Source organism: Apteryx mantelli, chromosome 1 (genome assembly GCF_036417845.1).
Source record: "Apteryx mantelli isolate bAptMan1 chromosome 1, bAptMan1.hap1, whole genome shotgun sequence".
NCBI classification, from domain to species: domain Eukaryota; kingdom Metazoa; phylum Chordata; class Aves; order Apterygiformes; family Apterygidae; genus Apteryx; species Apteryx mantelli.
Genome location: NC_089978.1, coordinates 143004396 through 143020399, shown reverse-complemented (window position 1 = coordinate 143020399; position 16004 = coordinate 143004396). Strand labels below are relative to the sequence as shown.

General features: G+C 38.1%; 1 protein-coding gene across 3 annotated transcripts in view; it reads left to right on the top strand.

Moving 5' to 3' along the window:
* FBLN1 (fibulin 1) overlaps positions 1 to 16004 on the top strand; it is an 82558-nt gene that overhangs the window by 24823 nt on the left and 41731 nt on the right. For all 3 annotated transcript variants that reach the window (XM_067305104.1, XM_067305118.1, XM_067305112.1), the window contains exons 4-8: positions 5534 to 5705; positions 8078 to 8137; positions 10406 to 10507; positions 11863 to 12000; positions 13777 to 13914. In XM_067305104.1, the coding sequence (XP_067161205.1) occupies positions 5534 to 5705; positions 8078 to 8137; positions 10406 to 10507; positions 11863 to 12000; positions 13777 to 13914 (610 nt within the window). The remainder of the gene's footprint in view (positions 1 to 5533; positions 5706 to 8077; positions 8138 to 10405; positions 10508 to 11862; positions 12001 to 13776; positions 13915 to 16004) is intronic.

Here is a 16004-nt window from a genome sequence, read left to right as displayed (position 1 = left end):
CTGTTCCTTGATTAGCTGTTTTCTTTTTCAGTTTCTAATCTACCTCCAAAAGGGCACAAAAGAGTTCAAATCATTTAAAAATTTTAGCTGAGTTTAAAATTAGGGCTGTACATATATATCAAATGCTGTAGCCATAATAAAGTTACAGAGAATTTGGTGATTAAGCAATCTGAAAACACTTTTTAAAATTACAACCATTTTGATAAAATGGAGATAAGACTATAATCATATCAGTTTGTAAACTGTAGGCAAGTGTATGTACCTTTACAAAGATGATAGAAATACACAATGAGGATGATTTTTCTCCTTCCACTGCATTTGCCCATCATGCAAAGATACTGAATGCTTTTGTTCATTCAGTTAAAAAAAATCTACCATCTAGAAGAGGGGTAACAACGTCTAACTCACAAATTGCATGTGGCTGTGAAGTAATCTAAATTCTTGCTATGGGAAGAAGAAAGATAACCCATGCTGCTGAAGCTGGTATTGCTGGTTGTCACAGACTAGGCTGCCTATGCAGCATGATTTTGTCCCACAGTGGAGTGGGACAGGGGAACCACTGAGGAGTTATCTGTCATCACCTCTTGATGGTGTCCTGGGCACTCTCAGCTCTCAGCAGGGCTGCCGGCACGTGCGTTCTGACTCTGTTGTACGGAGATTCTTCTGTGCAGCCTGTACAGTTAGGAAGGCTGTCCACCCCCACCTAGATGTAGTATGAAATAATATTTAGCCCTCTGTGTCAGTACTCTGAAAGGGCTATGAACAGATGAGCAAGGACTGTGATGGCAAGTATTCTTCACATTCAAGTGCTTTTTACCAGAGACACATTTATAATAACAGCATTATTCTAAACACATGCCAAGGGACAACTGTAGAACAGAATACAACTGTTTAAGGAAATCCACTTTCTCATCACTTGATTGGTGTTTTCATATGTGGGCTTGTAAGCACGAGGGAAAGGATTAATGATGTTGCTTTTTAAAATAGCCATACTTCTCTAAACATGGCAGGTTTTCATGGTGACAGCTGTATTATTAAATAAAATGGACTAGGCCTTGATCCCTGGCCCTGAGAATAAGTGGCTCAGCACAGCTCATGTCACGTAGCTGAACAGCCTTTTCCCCTGCAAAACACATTGGTCTTGTGCATAGCATCCGTTGGGCCTGGGCTAACCCCAAAATATGCTTCAGTATTGCATGAGAGGATGCTATTTGCCATTAGAGCTTGCTAATATTTATACAGCAGAGACAATTTCAGGACAATGCTTGAGCCCATGTTCTGTCCCTGTTTAATTTACTAGTATAAATATAGTCAGTGACACTTAATCTCAGTGAGCCACATTCTGCTACCCACTCCTAGATAGGAATATCATACACTTAATAACTATACTGTGTTAGCTGTAGAGGTATCTTTGTAAATAGTCTCATTGATCCATGATGGATATAATTGTTTCATGATCTGGTATCAGTGAATAATTTATAATTGCTTTTGTTGAATGTATTTTGAATCTGATGACCTTGAGACATACAATATATCTGGTGACAGTACCCTGCAGTGGCAAATAAACTCTAGCATTCACATCAAGTCCATCTCACATATGCTTGGATCTCTGCTGGTCCACTTTAGTTTGGCCTAGGTAGCATGCGAAATCTCTTGGATCTTCTTTGTTCCCTTCAAGGAAGCAGTAAGAGTAATTTAGTAATTCAGTTAGAAGGATTAATTTCAGCCCTTTGTGGCAAATAAGGTAGCTAATCTTTCTTTTGAATCCAAAACATGCAATTGAAAAGAAGATAAAAAGGCCATATTTTGAATACAGTTATCTCAGCTTTTACATTTACAGGCTGTAGGCATAGATAATGATGGACATAATTCTATTCCCCCAGTTGTTTGGAAACATAGTTTTTCTTGCCCTGAAAAAATAAATGCAAAATGGATGCCCATTTAATCATTACAATCTTGAAAATCTTCCTCAAAAGACAGTAATCAAATTCCAGATATGTTGCTGATATAGGACATTTAGAAATAGTGGTATGAAAGCTTCTACTACAGCAAACCTGTAAATGGGGAGAAACTTGTAGAAATTTGACCTTCTTTAAAGTGCTTGGATAATCTTCCCAAAAATCTGTCATAGGTACTTTCTTTTTCCAAAGATCAGGATCTGGTCTTACCTCTCCCATTTTGTCAAGAATATTATTACTCTGGACTGATGAACGTATTTTTACCCTTGTTCAGATCTTCAGAAGATGTGAAAAATTCTACTGAATTACTTGTATTTTTTCAGTCTGTTTTTTCGTAACATCCGCTGGTTAGTCTGGTTTTCAGCAAATGGGAGACCTCTTGTGGACAGTAACACAAAACCTCTGTTTATACATGATTCACCCTTCGAGTTTTATAATTTAACTGATGACATAAATAATGAAGGGTTATGATAAAATTTAGCTAATTATGAGAGCTTACTGATGAAAGCAATTTGGAATGCTTCCTAATGATACTAAAAATAAATCTTTAGACATGTAACTGCTGCTGGACTGAAATGTATATACAAGCTTCATTTTCATGCTGGTAAACATCTGTTTTTTCACTCAAGTCTGTCAACTCAAGTTACCAGGACAGTACAGCAAATGTCTGATTTTGATACAAATGTATGACAGTGCAGTATGGGCTTGCATTCCTACGTTTAGTTCTATATGAGAGAAGACAAGATATATGACAATTTAAGGGAAAAGTGAAGAATTGGGAAGTGGGATAAGGAGCCTTCTATCCTAACACAAAGATCAAAGCACAGCTTTAATGCTGCATGGGCTTTTGCTAATGATGGAGGGGTGACAAAGGAAAAATATATATTATCTGGATCACTTAAGAAGCAAGGACTTAGAAGCAGTGAAAGTGGGTAATAACCCCTGGGTGGTTTTGTAGTACCATCCATTAAGGGCAGAGGTGGTTCTAGCAAATGGATGAATGATCATCAGAACATGCCTCTGGGCAGCTGGCAACCTCTTGGAAAATGATGTGCAAACACATCAAGAGCTGAACTAATGTGGAGTCTAGACAGCACTCTGACCTTAGAGGTCAAGGTCTTTCAGAATAGGCTAACAACCCTGAAAAAACTGGTGTGAAAAAGCAAATATTGAGATTAATCTTACTTTGATAGTGGTAGTTATAATGACACAGTGCTTTGTATCTCAGAATACCAGAGTACTCTGTGACCATAAATTAAACTAGCCTTATCACTGCTATATTATTATCATTCCCATTCCACAGTGGGCAAACTGAGAGAAAAGGAGAATAAGTGACTTTCCAAATTCACGGGTGAGGTATGCAGGGGAGCATGCAGGTCTCCAGAATCCTGGGTGTGTGGTTTGGCCACAGGACTATCCATCATCTTCTCAATCTTTTTTCTCCAGTTGAACAGGAAGTCTTAGCCTTTAGGACTGTCAGTGCAGAATCTTTTAGGGTCAATGTTAAAAGCCAGCTATCATAAACATCAGTTAAGATAACATTGACACTTTCCATCTGCTCTTAGTTTAGACCATTTTGGCTGTGATGTATCAACAAAAATTATTGTCAGTATCAAGATGTTACATCTAGATTCATCATGCACAACTGAAACAAACACAGGCTTGAACAAATGGTTCAGAGCACACAGTTATGTCAAATGAAGACGTAGTTTCTTACAAATGTAGCAAGGCATAGCAGGCTCTATACTTGAAGATTTACATTAGCTGGAAACAGCTTTCAAGTGCTGGCTCAACCTGGGTGAGATAAAGAACAAAAGGTTATTCAACATTTCAGGCATGGCAAGATGAATGATCATTCTTTACAAAAAAATTCAGAGAACCTCTGTAACTCCCAATCTGAGCATGCTTGTATGACAAGACAAAGAAATATAAGTTAGTCAGTTCATATGCCTCACAGTACAAGCTAGTGAGGATATCCAGAAGGATATAATGTCACAATTTGGCAAGGCATCAGCTGTATTCAGTAACTTAAATAAGATTTGGCTATCAAAAATATGCAAGCTTTCTTCTAATTTATGGTTGTGAAAATTGGAAATCCACCAAAATTATAGACAAATGTCAAAAACTTAGAAAACTGCCTCAGGAAAATAGTACATGTTAGACAGAATAAATACTCATAAATGTTGCAATTCTTGGAAGAGATCATCAAGTCTTTATTTTTAAAGTCATCCAGAAAAGATGGAAATATCCCACATAAGTTAGTGATGAAGCCAGAGCATCTGCCACCACATGGATGTAGCTGGAGAACCAAGCAAAAAAAGGGGCTAGTGAGGAACCGTCCCACCAAACAGTGGATAATAAGGGAAAATATGTATCTTAACAATAGGGGGGGCATGTAAAGAACACCCCAGCACTGACAGGGAGGGAAGAGTTCTTGCCACGCAACATTTTACAGCAGGGGAAGGATTCAGTTGTGTATGTAAAAGACAAAGTACAAAATAGTGTACTTATATGCAGCTTGGACTTCTGAATGTTGAAAAGTGAAAAAAACCACAAAAATTGTTTTATCTTCATGTTGCTCTAGGCTTTAAAAAACGTTTCACTACAGAATTTTATATTCCATCTGCTCTTTATAATGGTGCAGAATATTTTCTTCAAGCAAGAAACAGTCTGGAAGTATAATAGAAATAACAAGAAAAGCTTAAATCTGCTTTTTACATCTCAGTAGCAGTTGGCAGACACCAGTTTCAGAGAACCAAACATCTTTGCTGCTTTATAACAGCAAGGAAGAAAACTGAATAATTGAGCAATGTCTCCTCAATTTAAGGTAAAATGAAACCTACACAGAAATTAACTTGTCCTGTTTTAACTTCAGTAGTTTATTCCTGGGCCGTAGTTGAGAAGGTCTAGAAGAGGTGGGTCATGTTTCACCGCTGGATGCCATGTCAGGACTTTGATGCTTTTAAGTAATGAGTAATGTTTGACCATGTGGTCTGTTTTTTCAGAATAGAATAGTTTCTCTTTATGTCCTGTTAACAGTACCTTTGGATGAATCATGTTTGTTTGCTTGTTTGTCTGTTAGTTTTGAGAAGAGTATTTTTTGCTGGGAAGTTGAGAAGGCATTTTAATTATAAACTGAGTCATGCACTTCATTGGAAATGTCCCCATTTAATTAAACTGGAGAAAAAAGGGAAGTCAAGGTGTTACAAAGCCCCACAGTTTGCTGGTGTTTCAAACTGGGGCATGTAGGCAGGGAGGAATCCAGTTCCAGACATATTCTGATTTTTCACATCATCATACTGGCACACTCACATATATGCAATATTTGTGGGAATTGGATCCAGGTTCTGGCTTTGGCTTCCATCTTCTCTGTGCAGGCCAGGCAGAGAACTCATGAACTCAATTACAAATTAAAAGATATGAACCTAAGTATACCAGGAGCTCATAAATAGTTTGCAGAAAATTTTCCATCAGTTTGTTAAGGTGAGCTGACAGTATTGACACTACTGACAGCATTTGCATTGATTTGTTCAGGGCTACAATTTCACCTTTTTTTTTTTTTTTTTTTTTAACAGAAATGTTGTTACTGTTGTTTGCTGGGAAAGACCACTCAGATTCAAGGACAGGGCTGTGAACCAAACCTGAAGATAGGATACCAGTGTGGAATTGTCTTCAGAGCTTGCTGTGTGAAGGGTCAAGAAGGCACCGATGTGTCCATCATTGATGATGCTCCTAAAAAGGAGCCAGGTATTTTGTACTGCAAATTGTAACAGACTGGGACGAAAAAATGATGCAAGGTACAAGGAGTGCCTGTACTTTAAATGATTTCTATTGCAACTCCTCTAACTTGAGATCTTCTTTGAGTAATTGTCCAAACAATCATTCTTGTAATGATGCATGTTTATTGGAGCTCATTCTTTAGGCTACTGGTGGCTGAAATGTTATATACCATGAGATACTGAAAGAGCTAGTTATTGGCCACTCAGTTCCTCACTATCAATTTTTAATAGCATTTTGCCCCTGATAAATTCTTAATTAAAAATAACATCAACAACTGATTCTTTTAATTGGATTCAAAACTCACTTGGCCTCTGCTAGTGGTACAGAGCTCAAACGTTGCCTTTTGTTTGAGAGAAATGCACACAAACTGGGTGCATTTGAAATGTCGGTACTGTCTGGGAGAACTGCACATGTCTGGGAAACATGGTATCTGCATTCCTCTCTGCATTGTCAGATGAGAAGGGGATGTAGATGGCAGCAGCTCCTGACACCCTCTTCCATACCTAGGACACACTGACCCTTACAGACCTGAAGTTTTTTCCTCATTCATGGTGCTCAATATCGCAGTACTTAGCAGTCAGAACTGAAACTGCAGGAAAATCATGCTGTAGAGTATTGCCTGCCTTTCAGTTGAGCACTGAAAACATGTATGCTGGCTCACAGATCACCAATGACAAATTTGGGAGACATCGTCTTAATCAACTACTTAAACCCAAACACCACTGCAAAACCTTGTGTTGGTCTGCTTGAGCCAGTGCATAGCAGATTCGTTTCAGGGCTTTGAAATCTGGTTTATATTAGTATACACCCCTAAAAAGTAACATTTAGAAATCCCCTACCAAATTCTTCATGTACCCTTGTCTCTGCAGGGGAATTCCCCTTTTCAGTTTGCTCTGCCTGAAATGACTGTAGTGATAGATACCTTGCACCTAGAGCAGGATGTTAATACCAAGAATCTGCAGACTCAAAGTATCTGGATGACATGAGAAATATATCAATATCTGAAAATCCAGAATTATGAGCACAGCGTACAGTATTTTCCCACTTACCTCTGTGGATAAGTGGCACAAATAATAGCACTAATACATAGATGGGTTCTATGTCAGCAAGCCAGTCAGGACAATGTTCTCATCATTAAGCTAAGAAATAATCAGGTAGTTGAACATATATCAAATATGTCTAGCAGCAATACAAATTACCTGTAGAAAGGCAGAGCAAGCAACGTGAGTAGACACCTTTCCAAGTCGTGAATGGGAGATCAGTCTCTATTTTGTAAGGCATCTTTCTTAGGCTAGCACCTCATGTTTGTTATACTATAGTAAGGCATGCAAGGCATTCAGCTTCATTGGATGAGGCAAACTGACTCCCTGTATGATGCTTTCTTAGTTAAGCAAAGAGGAACCTCTGATACTATGTCCCCAGAGTGTTCTACAAAAATCAGACCAAACTTGGGCAAACTGTTTTCAATATGACCAAAACATACCCTTACAGCTTGAGGCTGTCAGTGTACCAAATCAGCTTTGTACCACTGCTCACAAACTTGCTTGCACATCCATGATGTACTATTTGCTTGTAAGTGACCGTTGTTGAATGGGCCTATGGATGAAAACTGAAATGAGACTAAGCTTCCTATTCAATAACTAGAGTATTTTGAGATTGTTGTTTTACACACCTTACTACCAACCTAACATTTCCCCTGTGTTCAAAATGGCGGGGATGGGGGATAATACATTGGCTAGTCCTTTGGGCAAGTAATGGATTCATTTAGTGTATTCTGCCCTTTTATGCCCTCAGTGTGGAGAGAAAGGACTCTCCAGGCACATGCACATAGCACAGGAACTGTTGATAAAACCTCTCTGAGCTGAGGTATCTGAAGCACATTTGAAAGATGCCCAAAAGTTGGGTGTGGAGTTCTTTTTGGAGTGAAGTCTAAATAAATAACTGAGGTTAATCTGATTTTCATTAAAACTGTGAGTACTCCAAGCTAATATAAAGTCAGTGGAAGCCAAGCATGTCTCAACAGCAAGGCTTATGAAAATCAGGTTAAGCTCTGGTTAAAAGCCTAACGTTAAGAACCTGCATTTGAAGATTTCAGCCCATATGTAATCTATGATCACACTGTAGCTTTCATATTGAATCAGTCAGATGGAAAATGCCCCATGGGCATGTGCACTTAAATGTCAAATTTAAGTATGAAATACCTGTAAAATATGTAAATAATGTTCTTTAATTTTGTCCTGTTTTATCCAAAACCCTGGTCTGAATCCCTTCCCAAGCAGGCAGTCTTTCACTGCAAGAGGAGAGGTACTTTCTCTAATGTCTCTCTCTCCCCTTTTTAGTTGAAATTTCAAAGGAGGAACTAGACCAAGAAGATCCTTATCTGCATGATGGCTGCAGAGGTAAGCCAAGTGACTAGTCCTATTAGCTAGCTCTTTTGTGATTCCCTCTAATAAAAGTTAGCAAGTTTAGACCTAGATATTAGCCAAAATCTTTTGTCTAGGCCAGCTATGGGTAAAAGTAAATAGAATGAAGAACCTTCTAAGAAATAGTAGGCCATTATGTGTTGCCTTAATAATTCTTAAATACAAGGAAGACATTGTCTCCCATAGTGGAATTCACCTTACCCAACTGAAGCTTAGATTGTACATTTAACTTTTATTTAATCTCTAGCTGATAAGACCTCAGAGATGTTACCCATTGGACCCATCAAGTATTCTGGATTCTTCAGAACATAATGATTAATTTATAAATGTGTGCATTCTTTTCTTATCCACTTGAGATGATCAGGGTGATTGGATTTGAAATGAGACTTGTTTCCTTTTGAGATGCACCACTTCAAAAAAAGGCAGAAAAGTGGCTAGTGTCCTGATTAGTCAGCCTGTTCTATCTCCTGGAAGAATGTGTTGTTGGGATAAAGTTCTGCTAAGTAGTCTGATTTACTGCTTGTCACATGTGATTTGCATGTCTATAAACTTAAACAGCAGTGATTTATTACTTTCTACAAGCATTTCAGAACTAAGTAATGTATTTAGGATAAAATCAATTTAATAAAGTTATATTCCAGTTGAGAGATGATTTACTGTGCTGCATGTTATATAGCTATTACACTCTAGAGGTTAGAAATGTCTGCTAGGTCATTAGCTAGTCAAAGCCAATGCTGGCTCTCCTCCTTGTCTCCAGCTGCTAATTACAAGAGACAACATAAAAAATGTGTTATATATTTTCCTAGCATTATTTCTTTATGTAATCAGTCGTTGTATCTGTCGGTTATTCAGTTGCTGGCAAGAGATGGATTGGTGTGATGAATTCAAAGCCAGAGTTTCTGTCTGCAATATATTTTCTGATAATCCCCACATGCTAAAATTACTTGCGAGTTTCCAGTCTTCACCAGAGGAAGCTTAAACTTCGTAGGCAGTGGAACTTCCAACATTTAGGGAATACTTTCATGGCACGTGAGGAAATGAATTCTGCTGCTATCCAAAACGCCTCCACAATGGGTTTTGCTATGGCTGACAGTAGTTCACATTATTACCAGAGGCTCTGAAGGTGGTAGCTGTCTATCCCAGCCACAAGGCTGTCCCAGCCGCAAGCCTATGGTTTCTTCTCATGGTAGGAACACAGCCTTTGCCAGTACTGTGTCCCAAGACCTGATTTTCTGTGGTGCATTTATGTACTTGTCCTCATTAGAAATTGTTCCATTCAGAAAATGATTTTCATTAATTCACTGCTCAGTTTTAGGTTTCATACCTGCATCTGCCCACATTAACCGTGCTTATCTCGAACCTTTTGATTAATGTCTAGCCAGTCTTTCTCCTGAACAAAAGAAAGATAGAGATCAATATTCTATTTCTTCTAGGAATATCAATATTCTTATAACAAATAGTTAGAAGTATATAAGCCTTTCTCTATTGTGAGATTATTAAACATTTTTAATGTTAGCTTATTTTTGAATGGAAGAAAGTAAGAAGAAACTAAGCTCCTTCATGAAGAGCCTAATTTTGTGTAAAATTCATCTATCATCCTCTCTTTCTTTCTGCCAAAATAACCCCATCTCTCTGCCATGTCCTTTTTGACCCCTGCGTATGCGTCACTATGTCCTTAGCATCCCAGCAGTAAGTGTTGATTCCTTTGTGTTCTCTAGTCCCTTCATCACCCACAATACCCTCCCTGTCCCTTTCGTGTTTCTTGCCTGCTGGATAGGAAAGAGCACTTGCTACAGCTAATTCAGGATTATGGTTCTAATAGTGGTGGGCTAAGAATAAAGCCTAGATAATAAAGAAACTAATAGTGAAAATGCTTGGTTAACTTACAGTGGTGCATCTTGTCTTCCTTATTGTATGGTAGCCAACACATGGAGTCATAATTTGCTAGCCAAAATCCGAGGAGCTGTCTGAGCTCATCAGCATTTTCTTTTCAACTTCTGACAATGATGGGTTACGAGTGACTCTAGTTCACTTCCTCCTTGTATTCATTTTTTGTGCTAAAAGACTCCAATAAGTGCAAACGCTTCTTTCAGTGGTTAGCCTTCTTTTGTGTGTGTGTGTGTGTGTGTGTGTGGTTATTTACTTCTCTAAATAAATTATCTAGCATTCTGCAAATCATTGGTTTGTTTCAGTTTCTGTGAGGAGCCTCTTAATTGTATAACGCTTCTTAAAATACCCAACTAGGTGGTGGTCCCTGCTCTCAGCAGTGCAGAGACACAGGATCCAGTTATGTCTGCTCCTGCTTTGTTGGGTATCAGCTTCAACCAGATGGTGTCAACTGTGAAGGTAAAAGAAATAAAATCACTGCCTTGATCATCAGCATCTTTATTTTAAAGGAGCAAGGATAGATTAGAAAAGTTACAGACAGAAGAGAGAAGAATATGCTTATATCAGCTGGGGTGGGAGGTGAGACCATTAAAAGCTCATTTAAACAGTGTTGGAATGACAGTAGTGGGAAGTGGAGCTAAAAAATTAGATCAGTAGAACAGTTGGAGGATGTAGAGTGAAGAGGCAGGAGATCTTGAGTTTTTTGTTGTGAGAAAAACAATAAAATACCTGTTTTATTTTATAGTAGTAGATAGGAATTGGTAAGAAAGATGGAGTAGAGTAGGATTCTTCAGCTTGGTAAGGAAACAACTAACAGATAGGATAAAAGTCTTAGATATCATGAGCAGCATGGAAATAGTCAAGAGGGAAGAATTGTTCAGTTTCTCCCAAAACAAGAACTAAAGGGACATCGAGTGCAGGAATAGGGCTCATCACTCTTAACTTTAGGCATGTATAATGTGGACCTCTGCATCTGAGCTAGTCAGCCAAGGCACATTCTGTTGCTAATTGAGAGAAATAGGCACTTCCAGGGCACAGTTTGTCTCACCTATTTTCAGTGTCAGTTCTAGGATGAGAAGCGTTACTCCTTAGGAGTGCCTCTTTCTCTCATTGACTGAAAAGGGAGTCTAGATAAGTAGCTCTTGTTAAAAACTTGAAAATATAAAATAGGTATTGATGATTGGTCAGATTAACACTAACCAAATGGGAAATAAAAAAAGGAAGAACTTTTTCATGTGACACAGAATTAAGCTAAAACTCACTGCCTTACAATATTGTGGATGCCAAATATTTTGATGGATTCAAAAAGAAAATGAAAAAATTTATGAAATATCTCTCAGTAGCTAGAAAGCAAGAAGTTGCAACCTGTGGCTCAAGGAATCCTTAAGCCATATGTGAGGGGGAACTAAAGCAAGGGAAAAATTTCTGAAAGTTTTCCTCATTCATAAAAACACTCTAATCATCTGCTATGGGACCCAGTCAGAGATTTTTGGGTGCTGGCCCTTTGCTCTCACCCCGTACAACTTCCCTCTGGTCTTTAGTAAAGTTCAGTGAATCAGCATTCTTAAGTATTGTTACCAGTGGGGTCAAAATGTCCTTACTGGCTAACACTTTGAGAACAGAAATGAGTAACCAACCATGCTTTGGGTGTATGAGTGCGAGACGAAATCTGCACTGTTCTTTATATCCAGGTGCTCAAACTAATGACTGGCTGAAGGTGTGGCATGCCCTCAGCCTAGCTTTTGATCTCATCTCTTCCCAGTAATTTTGTGTTTCTTAGTTAGTCTCTCCTTTTTTTTCATTTTTCCCCCTAGATATTAATGAATGTATCACTGGGGCACACAGCTGTGGGATTGGACAAACTTGTGTCAATACATTAGGATCCTTTCGCTGCCAACGTGACACGAGCTGTGGAACTGGTTATGAGCTAACTGATGACAGTCGTTGTAAAGGTACGTCCTGGGCAGACAAACTAGCTTTCCAGACATACATAAAAGAATAAGTACATCATTGTGTCCTGTTCTTTTACATTTTGGGAAATACATGTGTAATTTGTAGTTGCATGGAGACATGCAGACAGTGCTAGTTCTTCTGGGACAGTAGTTTTCAACTTGTCACCTGGCAGATACCAGATCAGGCTGTGTGTGGACTACTACTGAGACTTCCAGGAGAGATAACTACAGTTATTTTACGTTGGCAAGTTGTGTTGTGCTGGCCTGAAGACTGAAGCAGTTGAAGACCCAACACCCACACTATATACATTTTTTTGGTGTTTACTCCTGGCCAGCTCTAGTCTGGGCCTCTGAATTGATTGCTCATTAGTGACTGAAGTGCCTAAGTTGTGCTCCTGGAGTAGAATTGTCTTTAAACAGGCTTGATCCACTGTAATTTCACTCAATTGAGTAGATGAATTCAGCTGAAATTCTGCATAAGTTTTTATTGTAGGAACTGATCAGAGATGTATAATAGATTGGAACTCCCCGTTTCCCCGCAACGAACTCTGAAACAAACCCATAGAACATACAGACTATTTTTTTCAAAGTATTATGGTCTAATTTTGATCCTTTTGAAGTAAAGCTTCTGCTGATTTGAATGACATTAGTTTAAGGCCAACAAATAGCTTACTAGCAATTATTAACAATCTTTCTCCAGTGGAAAAAAGGGAATGCAGCCATTAAATTATGCATGCCATTAATGTTTGAAATTTCTTATCTGGATAAGATATGCTGTTAATTATTAATGATATGTTAATAATGATGAAAGTAGAAATGCATAATCTTCATATATGTTTTTAAATGCTCTGTAAAATGACACAGAAAATAGTTGTCTTGTTACTGAATTGCACAACATATAGAATGCTGCTGTTTTTAATCCAGTTCAGTATTGACCCATCCTAAACTTTAAAAGGGCTTCAGAATCACTATTTTATTCTCACAAAGTTCTGGAGATAAGCATTTGTAACTACTGTTATCTTCATCTCATAGATGGGAAACCTGAGGCATCCTATTGCTGGAAAGTTTCTGCATTTTAATAGCTTCAGGAGATGTCATCCCATTAAATTACAGGGTGGCAAACATGAAATTTTAGTTTTTATGTGTGACAAGGTTACATTCCTGGATGGAACCTGGTTAGCCATTGTCTGCTTAGTCTGAATGATATTTACTCACAAATTTTTATTGTCTATACTGAACTGGAGAGGAATATTAAAGTGAGTAGAAATCATATTTCTGTGTGTTTTAAAGCGGAATAATGCAAGGAGGCCTTAATATGAATGAGAATCCAGGCCAATTAATTCACTTACCAACAAAATGAACAATGCCTACAGGATCTAAGGATAAAATTACAAAATGAACTTGAACATATAATTAAGTCTTATTGACTTCAAAGCTGAGCCCATGTATAAGCACACTGCTGAACATGGTGCTTCAGGTGCTCTATAGTCATTTTGAATCATTTAATTGTGAGAACTAAATATGCAATAGTGTTATAAACGCACAGGCACATACATTTATAATGTTAATAAAGAACAATAAAGAAAACATATTCTGCCTGTTTTTACTGAGATTCTGTTTGAGGCAGTAGGTCAGGTTGATTCTGGTTCACTGCACTGAATTGCATGAAGGTAGACTAAGGATTAATGTCTGATATTAACTGTGTCTTATGTTTTAAATGTGCTGAAAAAGCTTCTGTCAAACTCCTGCTAACAATTTTTTTTTGTGATGTACCAGATATTGACGAATGTGAGACTGGTACTCATAACTGCCCCCCCGATTTTATCTGTCAGAATACTCCAGGATCTTTCCGTTGCCGACCCAAGCTACAGTGCATGAATGGGTTTATACAAGATGCGCTAGGCAACTGTATCGGTAAGACATACGCTTATCTCAGTGAATACTTAGAGTTGTCTGTGAAATAAGTTATAGTTTCAGTGGGTGAGTTCTGAGCTTCTCAAGTCATTCTTTATGCATGTATACATTGCTTGGCTATGTCTTTTTTCTACTCCCTTAAAGGCAGGGTTGGTCCCACATGTAAGATTTATAGAAGAATACAGTTTAAATAAAATACTTAAATACTAGGTCTGTATTTTTAACAAGATTTGGGCACCTACGTCAGTTGGTTGTGTTTGAACATTTTCCTTAAGTCTTTGGGGATTTTGCCTTGTACTTTGTCATGTACTGCTGAAACAATTTGTTTTAAAAAAAAAAAAAGTGATATGTTTCCTCTCCTTCCATCCAAATGGTTTTAGCTAAAATTTAGTATAGAAAGCTGTAATTTATGATATCTTCCATAACACAATTTGCTGATGATTGTATGCACTGGTTTTGCAGATATATAGGTCTTTCTAAACCCATCCCCTTTAGTTATAGTTTATGAAGAATCTTACTGTGTATGAGAATGGTAGGCCAATTATAATACACTGTGTGTGGAGAGGAGTTTTATGTTAAAGACTGATTAGAATCTGTTGAGTTAATGCCTTGTTTCCAAGACTTGTCAAGTTATTGTGAGGCTCCTATAAAACAGAATTAAAACCTTTATATAAATATGTTAGAATTACTGGTTTTCAGCAGACTCTGAATGGAATTGTCTAATGTGATCCACAAATCTATCAGTTGTTCCCTTGAGTAGTAGTTTCAAGTCTCAACTTAACTTTAAATTTCCCCAGCGGCATAGCATGTTTTGGACTTGTGGAACTGGCTGAGCAGCAGAAGCTGCCAATTCTAGCATATTGTCAACCTCTCATTCTCCTGACCATATTATACCCTGTATTGCTGAAATCCAACACTGGAAACACTGGGACAGAAATCAAAATTGCATTCTATAAAATGAAGGGAGCTCAGTGCTTGTGCACAGCAAACTCTTTGAAGACTTACTTCTGACATAGCTTGGGCCATGTCTACAGCTGTCACAAACCAGTGTGTCTGCATTGACATTAGTGAAGCAACACCAATTTACAGCAGCAGTAGTTATGGCCCCTAAAGTGCATTTGCTCAAAATAATTACCAAAACAATTTAATTGGCTGATTTTGCAAACTGTGAATCAAATGCTGCTGGATGTGGTGTTGAGGGGGAAAGAGTGTGAAAACTTTCCTGTCTTTCCAGTGACTTCGTAAATTGAAAATTTTACACTCTATAGTGAGCTGGGCTAGGCCTGGTCAAAGGTTTGATGGTATTCTGTGTCCTCTTCCCTGTCTTCAGTTATCCATTATTTTGTAAGCTGGATACTTTGCTTAATACCATACCAGCCAGAAAGTGCTACTTCTTCAACAGTAAATAGTATTGCTGTGTAAAATGATGATCATGTCCTGGTGAAATGGTGGGGAGAATTTTAGGCAGAGAAGTACTCATGTGAGGCTGGACTTTGCTGAAAATTATGAGATGCAGGCTGATACACGTGCAAACGATGCTATTCCTACAAACTATCAGGTCTTAGTTACTTTAACATTTTCAGCTAGTGAAGGCTCTGTCAATACCTCCTGTAGCCACTGATTCCTGACTCTGAGGAAAACTCTTTTTCCCCAAACTGATCCACACATGCTGGCTTTGAATAGCAGTGAGTTCCTTGCCTTCTTGGCTAGTTGCACTGTATGAGATCATACTCAAAGATAGTTTAGTCACATCTCATTACTTTTTCTGGGGTTTTACTTTAAATAGGTTCTTTTCAGGCAAAGGATATAGGTGTCACAATGTGATAGAATGTCCAGTTTGTGAAAAACAGAGATCCATTTTCCTGGATGTTAGAGGGATGCATAATTTGTGAACACATAAATCAAAAATTCACTTTCTTGTGTGCTTACATGAAAAATCTGTCATGAGATAAGGTGAGGTATTCATAGTGAATACCTATGAGCAGTAGTTTGTCTGTCTGTGAAAATGGAGTCACCTATTACGTCTACCAGCGCTTGCTACAGAAGAGCTCATTCACTGTGATCCACAACCTATGGACTTCAGCATAACT